This window comes from Spermophilus citellus (assembly GCF_964194105.1).
Source record: "Spermophilus citellus genome assembly, chromosome: 8".
Classification (NCBI taxonomy): domain Eukaryota; kingdom Metazoa; phylum Chordata; class Mammalia; order Rodentia; family Sciuridae; genus Spermophilus; species Spermophilus citellus.
In genome coordinates, this window is record NC_138189.1 from 5,221,725 (window position 1) to 5,245,098 (window position 23,374).

Consider the following 23,374-nt stretch of genomic DNA (forward strand, 5'->3'; position numbering starts at 1 on the left):
AGGGGCCAGGCTCATGTTTATAACTTGTTCTTGTGAGAACAGACTCACTCCATGAGTTCAGCATAAATCCTGAGAAGAGTGGCCTCAGGACCTAGACCCCTCCCAGGGTCCACTTGACAGGCTCTACCACCTCCTGCTGCCACCAGTCTGAAGTGTACTCAGGAGAAGGTGGAGCTTCAAGTGAGCAGGGCAGTGGCCTTGAAGCCTGACCAAACCCTGCCTGAGGCCAGGCCATGCCACTCCACTGGGCTTTGGGGCTAGCAAGGAGCCAGAGAGGGCAGGGGGAGTGCAAAAGGAGCTGGGGAGGGGTGGGGGGTGGACTGCACGGCACGGGGCCTCTGGGCTGCAGGGAGGACCTGGGCTTTCGTCCACACAGGGGCTCTGCTCTGCTCTGTATCCTGAGTAGACCCCAGGACGAGGACAAGGACAAGGGCAGGGAACCCAGTGGCTCACTAGGGAGAGAAGACATGCAAACCCTCTCCAGTCGAAGCTGCTGCTCTTTAGGGCCACAGCTGGTACAGGCCCAGACCTCATGGTGGCCCTCAGGACTGAGGGAGGAGGATGCTACCTGAGGATCCAGAGAGAGCCACCTGCTCAAGTTCCTGCAGCTGATGGTGTGGAATCCTGCCGGGTTTCCAGGACCCTCACTCCACAGAGCCCAGTCCAGGGCCCTCACCTGTGTCCTCCGGGCCCTCAGTCAGGGGGCCCTGCTGCAGCTGAGGCAGACCTGCTGGCACACACCCTGGAGTCTGTGCACAGAGGTGACACCCTGTGTGACAGACAGCAGGATCCCATTTCTGCTTCCCCAGACTTGCTAATTGATGGGCCGTCATTCCCTGGCGTGTCCTCTGATGGTTGTGAAGATGTAGGAGGTGAAAATTAGCATTGAAAAGCTTTCCTACGAGCGCCTTCTTGGGAGAATGGAAAATTGACTGCAAAATGTGCAGGTGAGAACCGGGCTGCAGGTTATCTGCTTTTCATAAGTGGAAAATATCCACGATTGAGAGGAAGGAGACTGGGGCGTCGCCAGGCTGTTAGCAGCCCCGCTCCGGGCTGTTGTCGGCCGAGTGCACAGGAAGCAGCTCACCGCCCAGCCTTGGGGCACCATGCGGACGTGCTGGGCTTCGCCCGCTGCCTGGCAGACTCCCAATCATTCTTCACACCTGCCCTGTGAGCCGCCCGTGATCTCCTGCTTCCGCTACCAGGGGCCTCGCAGAAACCCACAGGGGCCGGGGTTCCCGTGTCACAGTCAGCTTGGGTGACGGTGATGGGGCGCCCCAGACAGGGCGTAAGCCACAAGCACAGCTGCTGGAGTTTAAATGATGTCTTTCTGAATTACATGTCGGGATTCCATCCCCAGGGTGACAGCAGCAGGCACCCTCTCAGAGGCAGAGCAGCCCTCACCAGACACCCACCTGTAGATGCTGGACCCTCTGTCACCTTGATCTTGGACTTTCCAACCTCCAGAAAGGTGACACATGTCTATTATTTATAGACGGCCCAGTCCAAGATCTTTGGTTACAGCAGCAGGAACAAACCAAGATGCACGCCCTGCTGGTTTACAGGTGGCCTCTCCTTGCTCTGTGCTCCCACAGTGGAGAGAGTGCTGGTCCCTTTGTCATCAGATAAGGACAGCAATCCCACAATGGGTGTCACCTGTGACTTCATCCAAACCGTGTACCCAAACCATCACCTTGGGGGTTGGGGTCTTGCCATATGAACTAGGAGACACATTCAGCCCACTGCAGACCAGGTTAGGCCCCTCCTCTGGATGACCTTGCTCCCCTCAGTTGTCACCCATCCTCGTGTCCACTATTCTGTGTCAGTCAGCTCTGGCCTAGCCTGCAGAAGAGACTCTCTGAGTGTTTGTTGATTGACTGACTAACCACCAAATAACAGAGTGGGCACAAGAGGCCAGGAGGCAAACCTGTGCATTCCTCCTCCTAGAGACGGACCACGCTGCCACACACCAGTGCACTTTGTCTCTCCACCTTCACTGCTGTGGCCATGGCACGCTTTTAGCCTGACCTCAGACAGCAAGACTCAACCGCCCTGCCCAGGGTTTTTGTAACCGCCAGGCCAGGGTCAGGTTGGTGCCACAGGGAGCTGGAACGCGGCTGCCAAGAACAGGACACCACGGGAATGACTCGGAAGGCTCTGTGACATTCCTCCAACCGTCCTCTGGGGGCACCTACTGCCTGTGTGGGGGAGGGGCCGGGCCTGCAGATGCTGAGCACCTGTGGCCATAGGTCACGGAACTAAAGAAGGAGGATGGGGACTAATTCCCACAACCCCACAGTGGGGCTAGAATTGCTGATGAGCAAAACCACCACAATGTTTCCCAGGTGACAGTGGCTTATGCCCTTATGCACAGGCTGGTTCCGGGGCCTTCCCTACAGGACAAAGCACCTGGCCGTGTCCACCTGCTGATCCACAGAGGTGAGCCAACACGGTTCCTGCTCTGCCATGCTGAGCCTTTGCCCTACGGCCTGGCCCCTGGGATGCGATGCCCACCACGGGCACTTGCCAGCGACTGAAGGCCACTGCAGCGCGGAGCAGCTCTTGCAATGGGGCTTAAAGGGTCACTGCAGGAGGAGATGCCTGGGGACAGTCGGCTCTGCAGGGCAGGGTCTTGTTCAGTTGCTGTGACACCTCTTAGTCCTGTCCTCTGGAGTCACTTTGGTGGGTGCCACACCTGCCTGGAAATTCCTGGATGTGGGTGTAGAGAGGGGCCCACAGCCGAGGCGGACCAGGTGTGACGGGCGGAAGGCCGTCCACAGGCGGCCGTCTCCTTCCCAGGAGTCTCACCCAGCTTGGTCTGTCCCCGTCTCTGCTGGCCTATGGGATCCACATTAGGCCGGAGCCAGAGGTCAGAGAGGTGCTGCTGAGCCAAGCGACCAGAAGCCAAGGAAGAGGAGGACCAGGCTGCTGGCCCAGCTGCTCCAGCGGAGGACAGGCTCCTCCCGCTCGCTGCCAGGAATCACCATGCTCCGTGGTGCGCAGATGGATCCCCAGCTGAGGGGCTTTGGCCAGCGTCACACCACAGGGCTGCGCTCCTGGGGCCAGTGTCCTCCCTCTCCCTGCGTGACCATCACGGCTCACGCTGCGGGACATCGGCAAGAGGATTTTGCCTGATACAGGAGGCCCAGGAAGCAGGGCCCAGGAAGCCATCTGCCTGCTCCAGGCCGCCCCGGGACACAGGGAGCTCAAACCAAAGCAACTGAAGGGAAACCAGCAGTCGGGGTTGCTGAGCCGGGGCTGAGATTTGGGAGGGGCACTCCCGCCCTGCACTGTTCCAGCCCCTCCCCTGGATGCCCTGGGACTCCATGAAGCTCCTCCTTTCCATCCAGTTGAGCTGAGGGCAGGAAACCCCTGCCCCAAGGCTTTGGGAGAGCTGCAGTTTGTTTCCATAACCTCTTCTCCACTCCGTGGCTCTCCAGGTAACGTTGCCGGATTTCTGCGCTGGTCAGGTCTCACGGCTGACCACCTCCCTGTTGGCTCTTCCTAAACCATGACCCCGGGTCCCGGGTCTGCGATGAATTCCAGGGAGTTTAGACCACAGCCCTCCCGGCTCAGGAGTTCAGGAGTAACCCAATTCGCTCACTTGGCTCCACCCGGGTTCCTCTTGGCAGAGCGCAGACTCCTCCGTAGGTCCCCAGGGGTGGGCGGGGAGCCCCTTCTGGCTCTCACACAGATCCGGCCTTCCTCAGCAAAGAAGGGGACGTCTTGGCCTCTGTGTGCCACCTTCTTGTTTTCTCATTTGTCAAAACCCCACGTGGAGAAGATGGGGTGCCGCGGCTTGAGCTTTGCGCCTCTCTTCATGTACTGAGATCTGAACCCCTGGGACCTCAGCATGTGACCTGGTTTGGAAACCGTGTCCTGCAGGTGTCATTAGTTATGATGGGGCTGTGCTGGAACAGACTGGGCTCCCATCTGACCCATGTCCTGATAGGAAATCAGGACTCAGACACGCACCCCGGGGGGGACATTGTGTGAGGACTGGGCCAGTCGCTGCCTGCCCAGAAGCCACCAGGAGAGGGACCTGGAGCATGGCCCTGTCCTCACTTTGACTGTGGACTCCCAGGCCCCAGACCTGTGAGACAGCACTTCTGTGGCCTAAGTCTCTCTGTTGTGGGACTTTATTACGGCCACTCTAGAAAGTACAGGGGCTGTTATTGGTGGCCTCAGTCTCGCGCACCAGGTCTTTAGGACACCAAGACCCTCCCCTCCACCACCGTCAAGCAGAAACCTCCCGTCCACAGCTTCCAGCCCTCCCAAGGGCACCTTGAGCAGTTCTAATCCATCCCTGTGCTTTGTCCCCAGACTCCTGAGGCCCCTTCTAGAGCGATGGCGTCCACTGTTGGCTGCCCAGACTCAGCAGACACCTCTGCCCCTTGCTTGCCTGGGCCCCCGCTTCCTTCTCGGCTGCCCCGTCCCTGCCTCTGAGCGCTGTAAACAACACCTGCCCACATTTTGAAATTCCTGGAGTCTCGCCTCCTGGCACGCCAGGGAGAGCCCAGGAAATGTTTTGACAAGGGAGGAGGGTGTCCAGCTGCTCTGTGACACAGCTGCTGTCACCAGGTGCCAAAGAGCCAGCTGGGGTCCTGATCCCCACTGTGTCCCCCCAGTTCATGTGAAGAGCGGGTCCTTCTGAAGTGCTGGCCCCCAGGATGCTCCCTGGACCCCATTCATGGCCCTGGTCACAAGGTGGGCGTGCCCTCCTCCAGGAAGCCCTCCCTGGCCACTCTGTGGCCTCTGCCTTCTGCTTCCCTACCCAACCCGGCCCTGCAGGGTCACGTTGGCAGTTTGGGTTTCTGCCCCCCCCCCCAGTCCTGGCCACACTAGGACACCTGGGAACGGTAGTAGGTCCCACTGCTCAGCACTGTTCTGCAGGTTGGCTTGGCGTGCTCTTGAATGCTCATTGGTGATGGCAGCGGGGACAGGACTGCCGCCCAGCCCCCAAGGTCTGTGACCACAGAGCTGGGCATCCTTTGGTCCCCAGCACAGCACCTGGGCTGTGGCAGGTCTGCATGATGAAGGAGCCACCTTCCCGAGTGTGGAAGGAGATGAGGGTCATGTTCCCTTGTTGTCATCAGTGAATGTTGAACCAGGGCCCTTGGTGACACCACAGGGCACCATGTGCGTGCTTCCCTTCCGGCTCTGGCTCCCCTCTCCGTCCCTCTTGGGGAAGTTGAGCTGCCCCTGTGAGAGGGACTCACCTCCCCCACCCGAGCCCACGGCCCCCTCCGTTTCCACGGTGGCTTCTGTTGGTCTTAGTGGTAAGTGACAGTGTTGGCTACCTCACCACTCTCTGGGTCACCCCTGGGGCCAGGCCATGCTGAAGTGATCCCCCTTGACTCTGGTTTGGCCAGCGACTTGCTCTGCCCACTGGGATGCTGGCCGACATGACACGGGCAGAGGCCTGGGGGACTGGGCAGTTCCTGCTCTTGCTCTCCTGCAGCCGTGAGGGGCCAGGTGGGGTGAGCCTGCCAGAGCGTGAGCCGGGAGGCCAGGATGAGCTGCGTGGTCACGCGCGGGCCAGCGTGATGATCAGCCGGCTGCCAGTGGCCTTCAGTGCTGGGGACCCGGACGGGACCAGCCAGCTGGGCACGGGGCACCTTCACTCCGCAGCCTGCGAGCAACTCTTCCCGTGCTTCCTGCTGCAGTGCCGGGTCACTTACTGCCAGCTTCACGATGCCAGCGGGAAACAGCGGCTCCTCTCCTCCCCTGCACCTCAGACCACCTGCTGCCTTGGGCCCTTTGCCCTCCTGGGTTCCCCAGCCCCCTGCTCCACCCCACCTGACGCCCGGTCTCTGCTGCTGCTTCAGAGGCCGCCAATCCCGGGGCAAGTGGAGGGGCGGGTTCTGAGACCCGAGACCCAGCTGGAAGGTCGGGCCGCAGAGCAGACAGGGCAGCAGGAGGCTGCTGGGTGCCTGGGTTTTGTGTGACAGCAGATCTGTGCGTCACTGACAAAAAGTCAACACATGTGTTCAGTGATATCCCGACGTCACTGGCAACACTGCTGACCAATTTGTTCTCTGAGATGGCCCTTAGTGACAGCGGTGAGGGACTCCTTAGATAGCAACGCTGAGCTCCCCTTTGTCAGTGGCTTGGTGATGTGGTTTATCAGAGGTGAGGTGGGTGTCACCTCAGTGTGGCCTGTGCCCACCGTGGAACACGCAGGCTGCGGCTCCTCCTCATCCTGTGCGCTGTTGAGCGCTGCTGTTACGATGGCAGAGGCTCAGGAGTGTGAGATAGATAGAAACTCACGAAACCAACGGCCAGAGATGCATATGACTACATTTTTGCCCCGAGATCTACAAAAGGTGCCAACGTTTTCCTTGGAGACAACAGGGTGGAAGCCAATGTGGGTTTTCACCTGGCCTCAGAGCCCAGGAGTCCCCTTAGCTGGGGGGTCATCACCACTGCCCCTGCTTCTGTGGTCTGAGCTCAGCTGCCCTGAACAGAGAGAGGGGCAGGAAGAGGTCAGGGAACCCGACCTGAGCACTTCTGCTCCAGTGCCGTGAAGGCCAGCCTCGCTGCCTCCCTTTAGACCTTCCTCACCTGCGAGGGTGTCCACTGCTTCTGCTTGGCAGCTGGGAGGGCGGAGGTTCAGGGGCACAGCCACCTGCCCAAGGGCACACAGCTGACTAGGCTGAGGACTGGCTGGGGCTCAGGGGCACAGCCACCTGCCCAAGAGCACACACCTGTCTGGTCCTGAGGACTGGCTGAGGTTCAGGGGCACAGCCACCTGCCTAAGAGCACACACCTGTCTGGTCCTAAGGACTGGCTGAGGTTCAGGGGCGCAGCCACCTGCCTAAGAGCACACACCTGTCTGGTCCTGAGGACTGGCTGAGGTTCAGGGGCGCAGCCACCTGCCTAAGAGCACACACCTGTCTGGTCCTGAGGACTGGCTGAGGTTCAGGGGCGCAGCCACCTGCCTAAGAGCACACACCTGTCTGGTCCTGAGGACTGGCTGAGGTTCAGGGGCGCAGCCATCTGCCCAAGGGCACACAGCTGACTAGGCTGAGGACTGGCTGGGGCTCAGGGGCACAGACACCTGCCCAAGAGCACACACCTGTCTGGTCCTGAGGACTGGCTGAGGTTCAGGGGCGCAGCCATCTGCCCAAGGGCACACACCTGTCTGGTCCTGAGGACTGGCTGAGGTTCAGGGGCACAGCCACCTGCCCAAGAGCACACACCTGTCTGGTCCTGAGGACTGGCTGAGGTTCAGGGGCACAGCCACCTGCCTAAGAGCACACACCTGTCTGGTCCTGAGGACTGGCTGAGGTTCAGGGGCGCAGCCACCTGCCTAAGAGCACACACCTGTCTGGTCCTGAGGACTGGCTGAGGTTCAGGGGCACAGCCATCTGCCCAAGAGCACACACCTGTCTGGTCCTGAGGACTGGCTGAGGTTCAGGGGCGCAGCCATCTGCCCAAGGGCACACAGCTGACTAAGCTGAGGATTCTGGCTTTTGGGTACAAACTGGGGGCCTGGGTTTTGCTTGCTCTGCAGCCTTGATTTGGGCTTCAGCTCTGCCCGGGTCCCTGGCATCTTGAGGCAGTTGCTGACCCCTCAGGGGCCTGAGCTTTCAACCCCTGCCCCAGAGTGTTTCTGTGGCTGGAAGATTCAACCCCCCCACTCCTGCATCCTGGTGCCAGTGTGAATGTGCCCCTCAAATCTCACGTGGTGGACACTCAATCCCCAAATTCATGTTACTGGCACTTGGAGGTGGGGCCTCTGTGATATGATTAGAGAAGGTCACGAAGGTGAGGCCCCATGGTGGCTTTAGTGGCTTCACAAGTGGAGGAAGAGGTCCCAGCTGACAGACTTGCTGTGTCTCGCCACGTGCCAGGTTAGATGCAGCATGAGGCCCTCACCAGGTGTCAAGAAGATGCTGGCACCATGCACTTGGACTTCCCAGCCTCCAGAACCATGAGCTAAGCAGACCTCTGTTCTTTATGAATCACCTTGTCTCCGGCATTTTTTTATAGCAACAGAAAATGGACTAAGACAAAGGGAATGTGCACTATGGGAAGGGAAACCCCAAGCCACATGTCAGTTCATGGAAAGTTCTAGAGGAGCTTCCAGAGAAAGCTAGGGTCTCATCCTGCAGGCATGGGGAAGGCACAGGAGGAGCTGAGTAGAAGAGGTAACAGACTCATCCCTGAGTGAATGCCTCAGCAGCCCTGGAAGAATCCTGCTCCCCACTCCAGCCCATGCTGCAAGAGGCCTGGAGGGCTAAGCCCCTGCAGCCACACCAGGGATTTTGAGTTGAGGCTACAGTGACTTTGGCAGCAAAGCTGCCACTTGTCCCCAGTGTGGCTGCTTGTCTGTCTGCTGGGCGTCTTGGGCCATGCTCTTGACCTGTGGTTCTTAGACCTCACCTAGTGTCACAGCCCAGACTGCTGACCTTGACAGAGGCCCAGGCTTGCTGAGGACAGGGCTGGCCCTTGGTGCCTACAAAGTCCCACAGGTGAGCCAGGTGGGTGAGCCACTGACCTGGTAGCTTGCTGCTCCTGATGTGGCCTGTGGACCTGCAATGTGGGCCTTGCCTGGAGCTGCAGAATGCAGAACCTCACCCCCAGCTCAGGCCTCCTCAGCCAACCTAGGAGGGACCCAGGATCGCAGGCACAAGGGAATTGGAAGTACTGACAGCCATTGACCAGGGACAGTCTAGGGGACTTGCCAACACACTCCATTGTGTCCCATTCCCATGGCAACCCCAGAGGGGCATTTTTTTTTCTATTTTACAGAAGATGACACTGAGGGTCAGAGAGGTGAGAGACTTCTGAGTCACAGGCTCATGGATGGGGAGCTGGGATTGGAAACCCAGAGGTCCCATGCTGGTCCCCACTGCACCCCGTCACCCTTAAGCCAGAATATGATCAGCAACGACTTCAGAGCAAACTTCCCAATGAGTTCAGCTTAACTCACTCTGGCAGGACCTAGACCCAAAACGACACCAATGTTCATCCAGCAGGAAGGAGACAAGAACAGGGTTTCCTCATCGACCCTAAAGTCCAACCCCAGGACAGGACCTCTATGTCCCAGTGCCCCAAGCCTTCCCCTGAGAGTCCCTGCAGAGAGCCCGCGGGCTTACCGTGCTCATCCAGCAGGATGTTGTCCGGCTTGATGTCCCTGGAAAAGAAAACAGAGCGGCTGGCAGTGTGTTCCTGGGGACGCTGAGAAGCACGTCACAGACTGCGGGGCAGGGGTGACAACACCCTGTGTGCTCGTCCCTCCCCGCACAAGGACTCAGAGGGGGCGGGTGTGACGGGCAAGGGGCCCTGTCCTCCTTCCTTCTCCTCTGGAGTGGCTGACAGGTGGAAAATGTGTTCCTGAGTGTCACTGATGGGCGGCCTCCTGCCCCACCCCCACGGTCAGAGGAACCCCAGATGTGGACATTTAGATGTCAGTCTTCACCGTCACCCTGGACTGCAGAGTGGCAGGTGGTCTGTGTCCTCCCCGTGGGCGCCACTGCCTGGCTGACCCTCCTGGGTAGCAAAGAGCCTCGCACAGCTCAGCCAGGGCTGGGGCGTCTGGAAGTTCTGCACTACGTCCTCATCATAGCAAAGGGCCCCCAACTCCAGCTGGCTCTCTACGGCCAGGGCCTAGCTCCTGCTCTCTGTCCCTGGCACGGCTGGTCACTGTGGGCACAAGGAAACCCTGGCGGGCATTGCGGGAGGGTGGATGTGAGGCACCAGCTCCAACGTCCCACTCATCGCTCCGCAGGGAACCAGAGTGGACACACGCGCGCCCCACACGGGCTTGAGGCCAGGAGATGAGGCCCATGACCGCTCTCTCCACATAACGAGCAGTCGCTCCTGCGCTGGTCAGGTATCAATTCCATGGACACACATGGAGGTCTGTGTGACAAGGCCATGCCGTGTTGTCCTGGGGAGGAAGGGGACCCTCAGCCGTGTTCTTAAGTTCTTACTTTCACTGTGACCTTTTGAGCCCCTGAATTTTGATGAGATGAAGTAAGTGGGCGCCTGCTGCCAAGTGCACAAAACGTCTGCTGTGAACTAGGGGATCACTTGGGGAGGTGGTTAGGGAGCCCACGGGGTTCCCCTGGGAAGGATGATCTCGAGAAGGGACAAAACAAAAGGCGGAAGACCCCACGTCACACATGCGTGGACCCAGTCAGCAAACGCCGCTCCCCGCCCGGGTGACTCCCAGCAGGTTTTCTCAAGAAGATGTGAGAGGAGGGGAAACGAGGCGTGTGTCCAGCATGTCCACATGCAGCTGAGGCTGGAGCTCCTCCCACAGTGTCCTGGGGCTGGCGTGGCCTGGCTGGGCTTGGGGGCCAGGGAGGAGGGGGCTGTGGTCCAGGGGCATGAACCACAAAACCCCTGGGAGGGCCACGGCCCCGAGACAGCGTCACACCAGGACAGAGGTGGGGGGTGTGGGACGACAGACCCAAGCTGTGATTGGGAGTGCGCGGGGCTGAATAGTGTCCCCCACTCCCGTCCCCCGCCCTCAGAATACCACCTTCTCTGAAATGGGACCTTCTGGATGTGATTAGTCAAGGATGTCAAGAGGACACTCTCCTGGATGTAGGGCTGCCCAAAATCCAGTGACCTGGGTCTTTACAGGGGAAGGAGACGGGGGTGTGGACACACAGAGGAGATATGGGGCAGACCCTGGGTGACACAGCCACAAGCCAAGGAGGCCCGGGCCAGCAGTGGCAGGACGCCAGGGGAACCTCCCATGGGCCTGTGGAGGAAGCACGGGCCTGGTGTGTGTGTGTGTGTGTGTGTGTGTGTGTGTGTGCATGTGAATGTGTGCGTGTGTATGCGTGTGTGCATGTATGTGTATGTGTGTGTGCATGTATGTGTGTGTGTGCGTGTGTGTGTGTGTGTGTGTGTGTGTGTGTATTTTGGTACTGGGGATTTAACTCAGGGGAGCTTTACTACTGAGCTGCATCCCCAGCCCTTTTTCCTTTCTATTTTGAGACAGGGCCTCACTAACTGGCTGAGGACGGCCTCTAATTTGTAATCCTCCTTCCCCAGCCTTCCGAGTAGCTGGGGTGATAGGAACGAGCCATGGCGCCGGGCAGTTCAGGTTATGGTAAACTACCAATGTTGTGGTCATTGGCTGTGACGGCTGCAGGAAGCCAGTGGTGGAAGGAGAGGGGGCCACACCTCGAGAGGTAGCCAGGGCACCTACTCACCACAGAATAACTTTAGACAGGGCCACCACCCCTCCAAGCTCCCACGCCCTGCTGATGGCATCTTGTCCATGAGGATCGGGGGACAGACACAACCAGCTTGGTCACCAGACCCCAGACTCCAAGGAAAGGAGCTGTCCTGTCTGTGGGCCCAGCTTAGGCACTGGCTCCCTGGTTCTGACCACGATCACCCAGCCCTGCTGCCAGCTGTGCAAGTCCCGCCTCTCTGCCTCCTTTGCTGAGTGCGTTAAGTGTCTGGATCATGGCTGGTTCCTTCTACAGCACTCTCAGCCCAGAGCAGAGTCTCAAGCATTTATGGGTGGCCCTCGGTAGCTACCAGGGACAAAGAATAAGACAGACCTGGCCCAATGGACCTGGTGTCTTGGCAGGCTGGGGACAGGACAGAGAGCATGTGAATAAGTGTCAAGCAGGCAAGTTGGGACAAGTGCTTTGAAGAAACGGGACACGGGTCTGGAACAGAGTCCTGACTTCTGGTGCGCAGCCAGGGAAGCCTCTCAGAGGGGTGGCACAGAGCTGGCATGCCAGAGCAGGGGAGGCTGGCTCTGCACGGTACAGGGGGCAGGTCTGGTTTTGCAGACGAGGTTGGGGGTGGTGAGGAGAGACTTTGCACGGTGACAAGATTCTGGCCCATGGAGTATGGCAGAGGTGAAGGGAGGCGCTCCCTGATCTGGTTGTCACATGGCAAAGTGACGAGTCCTGCTCCTGATTATGCTAGCCAGTGCAGACTGGGTGAGGACCGCTTTCCTGGCTTGGGATGGGAGCCGCCAGGTGCGAGTGGGCCGTAGGCAGGACATGCAGGTGCCCCCAGGAGTCGGGTGGCCCCTGGCCAGTGAGTAGAAGGAGAACGGGGACCTCGGACCTCCAGCCACAGGGACAGAGCTCCACCCACCACCCTGAGAGCTGGGAGAGGATGCTGACCTCCAGGGAAGAATGCAGCCCAGAGCCAGGGGCTTGCAGTCCCCGGAGTCCAGAAGCAAAGGAGCAGGAGAGCTGGCAGTACCCTGGCCCGTGGCTGGAGAGGAAGAGCTTGGGTGGTTAAGCCACCAAGCTGTGCCGACTGGCAAGGCAGACGCAGCACCCTAGGTGAGACCCTGTGGTCTTGGGTGGTTTACTCTGAGCCTCATCTTCCTCGTCTGGGAAACGGTGTGACAGCAGCCACCTTGGTGCAGTTGAGTGCAGGAACCCAGAGCAGCGGTGCTCAGGTCCAAGTGCTGAGGGTGAACGCCAGGCCGCGAGAGGTTCTCCTTAAAGGAGAGAGCTCTGGGGCCGAGTCTCCAAGTTTGAGCAAGATGAATTCGGTTGCTTCTCCAGGAGACTCATGGGGCAGAGCCGTGCGGAAGAGGCCGCGGGTCTGAGGCACTGGGAATCTAATAAGCAGAGCGTTTTATGGCAGAGCATCTTATCAGAGCCGCGCTCAGCGGCTGCAGGGCCGTTTCTGCCAGGCCTATTTTTCACATTGATTGTATCTCAGCTCCAGAGGGGCCTCCTGTTGAAAATGGGCTCCTACATCCAGAAAGGGCATTGGAAGAGCAGTGTGGATGGGGACGGATAGGATGATGTTTTCTGAGGCCAAACTCATAAATTCAAAGCTGGCAAAATGACACTGTGACAGAAAGCATGCACGAGAGGCTACCCAACCCTGCTCTCAAATTATCCCCGGCTCCCAGATAAAACGCGCCGTCAAATGTCAGCCAGGCCATTTTACAGCCACAGAGATGTGGCCATGATCCAGCAGAGCCCATGCCCAGGCTGCCACGGAGGATGATCCTGCCCACACCCCGTGCGGAGCCTCTGAGGGTGCCTGCTGCCATCTTGCCCAGTAGCCAAGGCAAGAGCAGCCCAGTGGAGAAAGGGCTGGGCTGGTGCAGTGGACATCTGGGTCTGTTTCACCCAGTGCAGGGGACGCACTGTCGGTGTGCATGGGTGGTCAGGAGGTGCAGACAGATGCAAGAGACCCGTCCCCAGCCTGCCTCTTGCTGGCCGTGGAGATGTGAGCTCACGGGCCACCCCAAGCCTCTGTCCCCCAGCTGTATGCTGGGTGGTTACACCTGCTCCACGTGGTTCAGTGAGGATTTGGAGAGTTGGTCCTCATGGGAGGGACCGGAGCAGGGTGGCACAGGGAGGCAGACCTGCTGCTGCCATAGAGCAGGGCCAAGGCTGCCAGGGCTGAGGCCCAGCCCACAGTGCAGGCGCTGGGAAGGGGACGGGAGGCCGTTACAGGGAGTCATCTTGGCTGCCAACCCCTGGCTTGGCCAGCACTGATGGGGTAAGCTGATGGGGGGCAGGCGGCTGAGGAGCTGGGCTCTCTGACGTTGGACTCCATTGGCAGGGATCCAGCTGGCGGAATCAGTAACAAGAACGTAGACGCGTCGCTACTCACCGGATGCCCTCCTTTCTCCTGCTTCCTGTGGCGGCAGGGCTGTCACGGACCTCACCCCGGCACCAAGCCTCATGTCAGTGGCAGGGCTGGCGAGGTTGACAGCTGTCCTGGCCGGTGTGCACTGAAGCCCAGACTGTGGATTTAACAACGTGTGGCAGGGTACAGGGCTGGGGACGGTGAGGGTATTTTACCCGTCACTTCACTCAGTGCTGACACGGCTCCCCGAGGCAGCCGTAAGAAAGAACCGTTCAGAGAGGGTCCACAGTGTACCAGGCTCCCTGTGACTCTCCAGAGACCAGACGCCAGCAGAGGCGAGGCGGATCTCCAGATCAGTGCTCTTGGGCTGGGGTGTGGGCCTGGGAGGGAACGAGGGATCTCGAGGCCTAAAGCCAGCAGCACTGATTCAGGGAGACACAATACTTAATTTAAAAATGACATTTTTGCATTTCTGAGTGCTTTCTATCTGGTACGGAAAACCTGACAAATAAGGCTGCAATTTCTCTTTTAACATGACCCAAATGGCCTCCCAAAGCCGAACTCGGCCCTGTCCCTCCTCTACCTAAATCCCCTTACGGTCTCTGTTGCCTACAGCACTGGTGGGCAGGCCCTGGGATTCTGTGTTCCGATATGACCTCAGAAATGAAAAGGGAACAATGAGATGTGGTGGTCAACATCTAAATCTGTCAACTAGGGGTGCTGGGGACAGCCGCCGGCTCTGTCATGGTCTGTGAATGAAGCAGTCACAGCTGTCCCAAGGGTGGGAAGCAAACTTCAGAGGCTCACGGGGCTGCTACGGAAGCTCTGCCTCGCGGGAAGGCCCATGCTGCCACTCAATCTCCCTCTGGCTCTATCCTTGAGGCCAAGCCATGCTCGGGGCTGGCTGCTTTCCTCCTGTCGAGAACACACACCAGCATGGTGGGCGCTGTGCCCTCCCTGGGGCAGTCAGCTTGTTGTTCCCAGGTGCATCTCATGGAGATCTGGGAGCCTTCAGGATTCACACACATGTCCGGGACACACTGGGTTCAGGGGATTCCTCCGTGCAGGAGTGGGCCATCAAGACACCTCCCTAGGCACAGCGAGGGGTCATGTTCCCAACCAGCTCAGACTGCATCGGTTTCCCCAGTCGGTTCTCAGAAAGCAGAATGGCGAAGGTCTGTCCAGAGCTGCCTGCTCACCAGAGGGCAAGCTCCTACAGACAGAGCCACCACAGCAGCCCTGGGAAGCCCAGGCGAGTGGGAGGGAAGTACCCCAGGGCTCCACAGGGACAGCAAGACAGCCTGTGGGGACTGAAGAGGTTTTAAAGGCAAGAACACAAACAACCATTGAGATCCTTACTTACTGAGCTGTGCAGGGCTCCGTGTTCCTCATCTGCGAAACAGGGATACAGTGAGCTAAGGTACTGAAGGAACCTAGCCCAGGTCCTAACAGGGGGAGGGCCTCAATGCTTCTCCACTCTGTGCCACCCCACTTAGCAGGAGGTTGGAAGGATCAGGATGTGGTAGAAAGGAGGACAGATAGCTGACTCCCAATTGGCTTGCCTGTCTCTCACCTTCGTGCAATTTTATCATCCACAAAGCCCTTCCTGTCCTGAAGGTCACTGAACCTACCTGCCAGGCTCAGAAAACCAGCCCTGTCTTCTTTGTATGAGGGAAGAAGCTGGAGGCTTTCCCTCGGGCCCAGGTGAACAACGGCCGCAGCAGGATTTGAACCTGGCTCCCATCTAGTGCTATCCTTTTCCCAGCCTCTGGGTGGGGCAGAGACATTGGGCAGCAGAGCCACTTGACTGACCACAAACACATCGAAGTCCTCGTGCCTGTGAGCTCCCTCCTGCAGCTGACCTGGCCCGTCTCCACCAGGCCAGCCCTCTGCACCTGCCAGCTCTCGGCATGGTGTCACTGCCTCTGAGAAGTTCCTCCAAAAGCCCTGGGGACCAGGTCGCTGTCTGCGTTTTCCTATCTGTGGCTGCAGGGGGGACCACATGGGTATCTGTGCCAGAGTGATTATGTCGTTGATGTTTCCTCTCCCAGTAGGAGCTGAGCCCTCTGCAGCATGGCCCGCAGCTGGCCCTGCAGGCACCACACAGTAGGTGCTCAGCAGCAGTTGGAGACATGACTGAATCTGTCACTAATCAGGAGGCACCAGGTGGACCCTGGACAGAACTGCATGACATCTGAGTCCACGGGTCCTGAGAAAGACCCAGGTGTATGTGCACGTGACAATTAGCCTCAGGTCCCTGCTTGGGGCTCAGGCCGCTGGTCCAGACAGGGGACCCCACACTCCCTGCCGGGGCAGCTAATCACAGGCTGGCGTTCCCCAGACCCCGCCCCCTCCATTTTACTTCCTTGGCTTTGGGCAGCAGGGGAGTCGCCAGGGAGACTGGGGCACTTTCCTCTGGCCCAGCAGCAGGTCCTGAATGCACCTCGGGGCTGCTGTGGCTCTTCCCCAGCACCCCACTTCTGGGAAGATGCCAGAGGAGGCCCCCGTTCCCACTGAGACAAGTGCTGGTGAGAGGTCAAGTTTGTTCCTATCTACGTGCGAGAGGTTCCTACTGGAGTCTGAGCGCGTGTGGCAGGGAGCCCCGAGGGCTGGAGCTCTTCAGGGTACCCAATGCACAGCCATTGACACTCACCCCGTGCCAGCCTGCTCGGGTTGGAAAGTGCACCCCGAAAGTTCGTGTGTTGGAAACCTCAGGCCCAGCTCGTGTGCTGATGGTACTGGGATGGGGCCCATTAGGATTGAATGAGATCGTGAGGGAGGAGCCCCCAGGATGGGACCAGAGTCTGGACCAGAAAAGGAGGAGACAGCCCACCTGCCAGCAGGCTCTGTCTCCCATGTGACACCCTGTGCCACTGTAGGAGGCAGCGACAGGCCTCATCACAGATGCCAGCAACTCCACACTGGACCAGCCCACGGAACCTGTGAGCTAGACAAACCCTTATTCTTTATAAATCATCCAATCTACTGCATTCAGTTGTAGTAACAGAAAACACACTAAGACCTGGTGCCTGAGTTGGCTTACAATGAAAGGCTGAAAGCCCTGGCTGATTCCGGGGAGGGTTCTTAATCTCTAGCCCCAGCATGAGGCATAGCCTCATTAAGCCACAGGGCTTCAGTGGCTGGCCTGGCCCCTTCGGGAAACAGGCAGGATGGCTGTGTCTTATCTGCTGAGTCCTTCGGGCTCCCATGGGGCCAGGCACATTCGATTTGATTGGCATGATGGGGGTGGGAGATAATCACCCTGTGACTCACAGCCTGAGGACACTGGTGTGGGTGTGGGGCACGCTGGCACAGCAGGTGCAGATTAGCCAGAAAAGAAACAAGCAAATGCCCCCAACACATGCCCACTCACCCGTGGTGGCCTTGAGACCCAGGGTGTCCCCCAGAAGGAGGGATGTCCCTCTTTGATTTTACTAGGAATGCAGAGTCTGTGTCGAGACGTGAATTAATATTTTAAGAGCTGCTATTTTTAGGGCTCAGACTCTCTGTAAAGATCTCCCAGGGGGACATGCTGCCAAGATGCATAAGTCACAGAGCCCCAGACGGCCCACATGGGGAGGGAACTCAACTCCATCTGGAAGGAGCCATCCTTGGGCTGGCAGCCTCTCTGGGCCTGGGTCTCCTCACCTAGGCGGTGGGCTAATTGTGTCCACCCCTCTCTGGGGGCCATTGTGAGAATCAAGTGCAATGATGCACAGAAAATAATTCGTCCAGCCTTGGTCTAATAAATGCATCCAACATTTAAGAATGCTTAATTCCCAAGTCAGGAAGCCCCGCCAGGGTCCCAAGAAGAGCAGCAGGACTGAGGCCGGTGGAAAGGCATGTGGCTTTTCTGCCAGGTGTTGAGATTCAGCTTCATGGATGACACAGAGTGGGACCTGGGGACCCTCTCTTCACTCTTTGCCCCACAGCCCAGAGGGAAGGAGCCAGAAGCCCCTGCAGGAAGGAGGACGGTCCTACAGTTGACACATGGCTCTGTTGTGGGTGCTGTTCACGGGCGTCACCTGTTCTTACATCAATCCTGTGTGCTGTCGCCCCACCTTATAGAGGAAGAATCATGCCCATCATCAAGAACACGAATAACAATGAATTGGGTGAGGCCTTGGGTACAGGCACACTTACACGTTGTTGGTGGGACTGGAAATCGGTGCAACCACTTTGGGAAGCAGTGTGGAGATCCCTCAAGAGACTAGGAATGGAACCTCCACATGACCCTGCCATCCCACTCCTCGGTCTTTATCCAAAAGACCTATAGTCCACACTCCACAGGGACACTGCACATCGGTAGTTATGGTAGCTCAACTCCCAATAGCCCGGGGCCCGTCCCCAGGGGAATGGATAAATAACATGTGGTCTGTAGACCCATGGGGTTTTACTCGGCTATACAGAAGGATAAAATGAAGTCATTTGCTGTTAAATATCTGGAACTGTAGAGCCTCATGCTGAGTGAAACAAGGCGGACTCAGAAAGTTGAGGGTTGAATGTTTTCTGTTCTAGGTGGGAGATAGAGAGAGGGGAAGGGAATAAGAAAGGGGACCCATAAAAACAGAGAGCGCAGAGCAGAGGGAGGGGAGCCAGGGGGAGGGGAGGTGGGCAGGGGAGGCACCGGGGACAAACCCCACAGATGATGCTGTGTTCATGAGTGGCATCCTACAGTGGGTCCTGCTTATAATTATATCACTATAATACACTAGGTAGAGTGATGATGATAAGAGTAATAATGGAAGGGAGGTCAACAGAGTACAGCCAGCAAATCAGGGGAGGCAGGTGGAGGAGAAGGTGCTGGGAGGGAGGTTGGTCAGGTCGCCTTCGTGCAGATGTGGACAAGCACCTGGTGCTCATGTATGCAATGAGCCCCAGGATTACGTATAATGCACCAATAAAAAATAAGCTGGATGTGTGGCACACACCTGCAACCCTAGCTGGGTGGTGACTGTAGGCAGGCAGGGTGTGCTGGAGGGGGGGGTCACTGCGCCTTTGGAGTACAGATTTTGTCCCTGGGCTGAGCTCTGCTTCCTGCTGCCCTGTCCTGAGTGGCTGCCCTCTGCCATGATTTCTGCCATCGGTTCTGCCTCACCTTAGGCTCAGAGCCATGGAGCTGCTCTCTATGGACTGAGACCTCTGAGACTGTGAGCCAAAACAAACCTTTCCTCCTCTAATTGCTTTTGTCCAGTCTTTTGGCCACAGTGATGGAAAAGCTGACTTAAGACAGAGAGGACACTTCCTTGTGTTCATGAGTGACATGTTGCAGGGGGTCAGAGGAGTCACTGCATCGCCAATCACAAGAGGCCCTGACAATGGAGCCCGTGAGGTCTGGAGAGAGCTCTTGACACCAGGGTACACAGACCTGGGACAAAAATGCAGCGGGTGGTTGGGAAGCAAAGCCAAGGAAGTGTCCCAGAGAACAGAACAAAAAGCCCCAGAGACGAGATGAGAGAAGGCTGACCAGGCAGGAGTCGGTGCAGCAAGTGCCATCCAGCATGAGGGGGTGCAGGGGACAGAGAGCAAGGCCCAGGGGCCGGGAAAGGAGACGCGAGCTGCCAGGAACCTGCTCGTGCTCTGCATACAAGGGCCAGGGGCCGTCCTGTGGTGTTGCAGATGCTTGGAAGGGACGAAGGGCTCTGTGTGGGCAGCGGGAGTGTGGGGGGTGAGGCTGGGCCGGCAGGCAGGAGCAGGGGAGGACATATGGCAGGGGGAGGCTGAGGCCTCTCCAAGGGGCTGGAGAAGACCATGGTGGGGGGTGGAGCTATGGGCTGACTAGGGGGTGACTGAGGTGGCACAGACCAGCCTCAGTCAGTCTCACTGGACTGCGGATGAGAAAGCTGTTCTCTAGATCCTCATTCAGTCCTTTAATTAGGTTCAAGGGGAGCTCAGTTGTGTCCTGGTACCTGATGCCAGGCGCTGGCTAATCTGCCCCCTTAATGAAGAAGGGACTGGCAGCAGCATCTGGCCAGCCCTGACCTTGGGTTGATTTCACTGTATTTGTTTTATGGTCTGAATGTTGATGCCCCCCAAATGTCAAAACCTAACTCCCTGTTCAATTAAAGGAAGTGGGGGTCCTTAGGGGGTGATTAGGTCACTGGGGTGGAGCCCCCATGTGTGGGTTAGTGCCCTTGTTAAGGAGGTCAGAGGAGCTGCCTGTTCTCCCAGGTGAGGACACCCAGAAGCTGCCATCTGTGAGGACCAGGCCCCTCTGGGGACCTTGGTCTTGGGCTTCCCAGCCTTCAGAATACGAGCAGTGTATTTCTACCATTCATGAATTAACCTGTATGAGGCAGACAGCCATCTTCTATTTATGACAAGCAAAACATTTCTTCTTCTTTTTTATGTATTTATCTATATTTTTTAGTTGTAGTTGAACACAATACTTTTATTTTTTATTCATTTATTTTTATATGGTGCTGAGAATAGAACCCAGGGCCTCACACCTGCTAGGAAAGCGCTGTACCGTGGAGCCACAGCCCCAGCCCCAAAGCATTTCTTCTTTAAAGGACTGGCAGGAAGTTGTCTGGAGAGAAGGTTAGTCTGTTATAGAAGGCTATTTAAATAGCAGTGCCAGTAGTGTGCAGATAGGCAAGAGTCTCGAGGCAGAGGATTAGTCTCTTAGATAAGCTCCTGTAGAAAATTACTACAACTGGGTGGTCCAAAATCAAGGTATCAACAGAGCCATGCTCTTAGGAGTTTCTAGGGGAGGGGGCTTTCAGCCTCTCCCGATGCAGATGATCCCTGGTGCCCCGAGCTGTGACAGTACCACTCCCTCCCCTCCCTGCCTCAACTCCTCAGGGCCCTCTCCAGTCTGTCTCTGTGTGTCCTTCACTGTCTTGGGACACCACTGGATTTGGGGCTCCCCCTAATCCAGTATGGCCTCCTTTCCATCTCTACATGAATGACATCTGCAAAGATCCTGTTTCCAAGTGGGGTCATATTTCGAGGTCTTGGGCAGAACTTAATTCTAGAGGACCTCTGCCGTCACTGGAAGTAGACTCTGATGGCAGCAGATTTAGCAGAGATCATCAGGGTTGAAGCTAATGGCAACATGACTGTGGGGGACACTGATGAGTCCCAGCCAGGGGGTGACACACTCAGACTGCAGAAGGGTCACTGCTGTGCAGGGGAACTGAGGTCAAGATCTGGAACAGGCGTGGGGGTGTGTGTCAGAGACACTTCCTAGGGGCTCAGCAGGACAAGAGGGGAACTCACTGCTACAGGCTGTCACGAGTCACTGGGGTGGAAAAGACCGAGGAAGGTCTTGCTTGAAGGAAGGACAGTGATTTCCTGAAACACACATGTGGATAATTGGGCTGGAAACTCTCAGTGGAGAGCATGGCCATGGCGGTGGATAGGTCCCAGCTGCAGGCCTGTCCTGGGCCCTCAGCTTTCCTGGCCAGCCACTTGGTCCTATCCATAAGAAGGTGCCTTAGAAACCCTTGGAGACTGAGGGGAACATGCCCTATGGCGCCAGGCTGTTCCTTGGAGTGGCAGAATAAGAGTCTTACCGAGAGAGCTGATTCAGGACCTTTACTTGCTTGGAGGGGAAAAAAGTGTGTGGATGGTGCACAGGACGCCAATCCCAAGGCAGCTGCCCAGACAGCCTGTGGGCAGCCCCGCCCGACAGCCGGCGCCCCACCTGACACCTGACCCAGTCTGGAGAATTCTCCCACGGGGAGCTGTAACAGGAAGGAGAGTTTGGAAGCTCTGGAGAGAGTCCCAATCTGCCTCCATGGAATTCAAGATGGACAAATGGAAACAAATGACCAAGCCCGGCTACTAAGAGGACAAATTCCTTCTGCCCTTGAGCAGGAAGGAGGCACGCTTGCTGTGTGGCTTTCGTCTGGTTTTTAGCATCTCCACCCTGGGTCCCAGCTATGGAAGACCCTGACCCAGGGCTGCATCTCCAGCTCGTCCACTCTCCAAGGTCCTGAAAGGCCTGGCTGCTGCTGGCCTGTGCAGCCGACCCTGCTGATCTACCCAAGGATTTACACTTCCCGAACTTCTCACATCACTATGCTCTAAAAACGGGTTCCTGTGAACCCTGTGGCTATTTCTCCTCTGGAGAACTCGGATTCCTCCAAGTCCCCAAGTCATGCAGCCTCTGTGACATCTCCCTAGACACTCAGACACTCCCTACTCCTACTTCAGCATGAGTAGGGCCACTCCAGACCTGTTCACTGTGCGTCTCCCACACTAGAAGGGGGTGCTCCATGGAGGTTTATTGCATAGATTAATTAATAAATGGATGAATATGGATGGATGGGTGGATGGATGGAGAGGTAGACAGATGAATGAACAAATGAGTGAATGACTAAACAAATGAATGAGTGGATGAATGGATGGATGGAAGGAAGCAATGCAGAATCAGGGCATGGTGGAGGGAGCATTGGGCCTCTCCAGCAAGGTTCTCTGGGCCTCATAAACCAGCCAATAGCCAGCAGAGCACTGCAGTGAACCCCCAGAACTCTGTTCAGTCATGGGTTTGACCCACTCTGCCCCCTCTGCCTGGGTGACCTGGGAGGCCTAACTTATTACAGCTGTGCTGTACCTGACAGTGTGACATCTGCTGCCTCACTCAACCCTCAGCACGATCCAGGGGGCACTGTTTATCTTTGGCATCAGGCAGGCCTGGGCTCCTGACCTGCTCCTCCAGCCACTGGGAGAAGCCCAGCTCACGCCCCCAGTGTGTCTGGACCAGGGAGCTCCCTCTCTGGCCTCCTAGCCACACTCAGCACTCTGTTCTGATCCTCCTGGGCCCTTCTGGGTTGTGCTGCAGTCCTGGTCAGCCCCATCTGTCATCCCCTCTGCCTGTGCCTGCTTGTGCTCAAGTGCACCCAACAACGGGATGGACACCCTTCTCAGCCCTCCAGCTATGAGGTTCTTGGTGACTCCACATTACACACCAGAACCCAGGACACAGGCTCTCTTCATTCCCCACCCCAGGCAGGAACCGCCTTGAGCCTGCTTCTTCCCCAGCCCAGGGACACTTTCACACGAAGGGGCACCAATCCAACCCTATTCTCAGCCTCAGCCACTCACTGACCTCCTGCAGCATCCTAAGCAGAGTGTTTGAGCATGTGCAGTTGTTCCAGGTACTAGGGATCCAGGATGGGCGAAAAGAAAGCAGGTGGTCCCTGTTCTCGGGAAACCTATGCTCCATCCCAGGGAGGCAGACTATTACTGAAACAGCTAAGGAGCTGCGGGCTCCAGGTGAGAAGTGACGCATCTAGACTAAGGTGAGATGAGTGGACGGGAAAGGCGGGGTGACAACTGGTTTCATATGTTAACTTTGCTGGACCGCTCTGCCCAGATGCACAAACATTATTCTAGATATTTCTATGAGGGTATTTATAGACAAGATTAATATCTAAATTAGTGGATACAGCCCTCCATTATGTGTTGGGACTCATCAAATCAGATAGTGCCCCAAATAAAATAAAACCCTGGCCTTCACTGGTGAGAGGAGTTCTGCCCGCAGCCTCCAGGACTGAGCTGCGACCCTGGCTGTCCCCAAGCCTGCAGTCTCCTGGCTCGACCTGCAGACTTCAGACTTGGCAGCCTCCACAGCTACGTGGGCCAGTTTCTTAAAATAAATCTCTTTCTAGATACAGTGTGTCCAGCCTCAGGGAGGGGTTGGGCCCAGGATCCTGAACAGGAGTCCCCCAAATGCCCGAGTGTTGAGACCTGGTCCCCAGAGTGGTGCTATTGGGAGGTGCTCCCGACCTTCAGGAGGTGGACCTACTGGGAGGTCTTTGGGGCATCAGGGGCGTGCCCTGGAGAGGGACTGCAGGATCTAAGTGCTTCCCGTGCC

The 23,374-nt window shown here is 57.4% G+C and overlaps 1 protein-coding gene across 2 annotated transcripts in view; it reads right to left on the bottom strand.

Moving 5' to 3' along the window:
• The window catches only part of STK32B (serine/threonine kinase 32B), a gene marked incomplete at its 3' end in the record, with an annotated part of 280,673 nt that overhangs the window by 53,934 nt on the left and 203,365 nt on the right, over positions 1-23,374 (bottom strand). For both annotated transcript variants that reach the window (XM_081304828.1, XM_081304827.1), the window contains exon 5: positions 9,105-9,142. In XM_081304828.1, the coding sequence (XP_081160954.1) occupies positions 9,105-9,142 (38 nt within the window). The remainder of the gene's footprint in view (positions 1-9,104; positions 9,143-23,374) is intronic.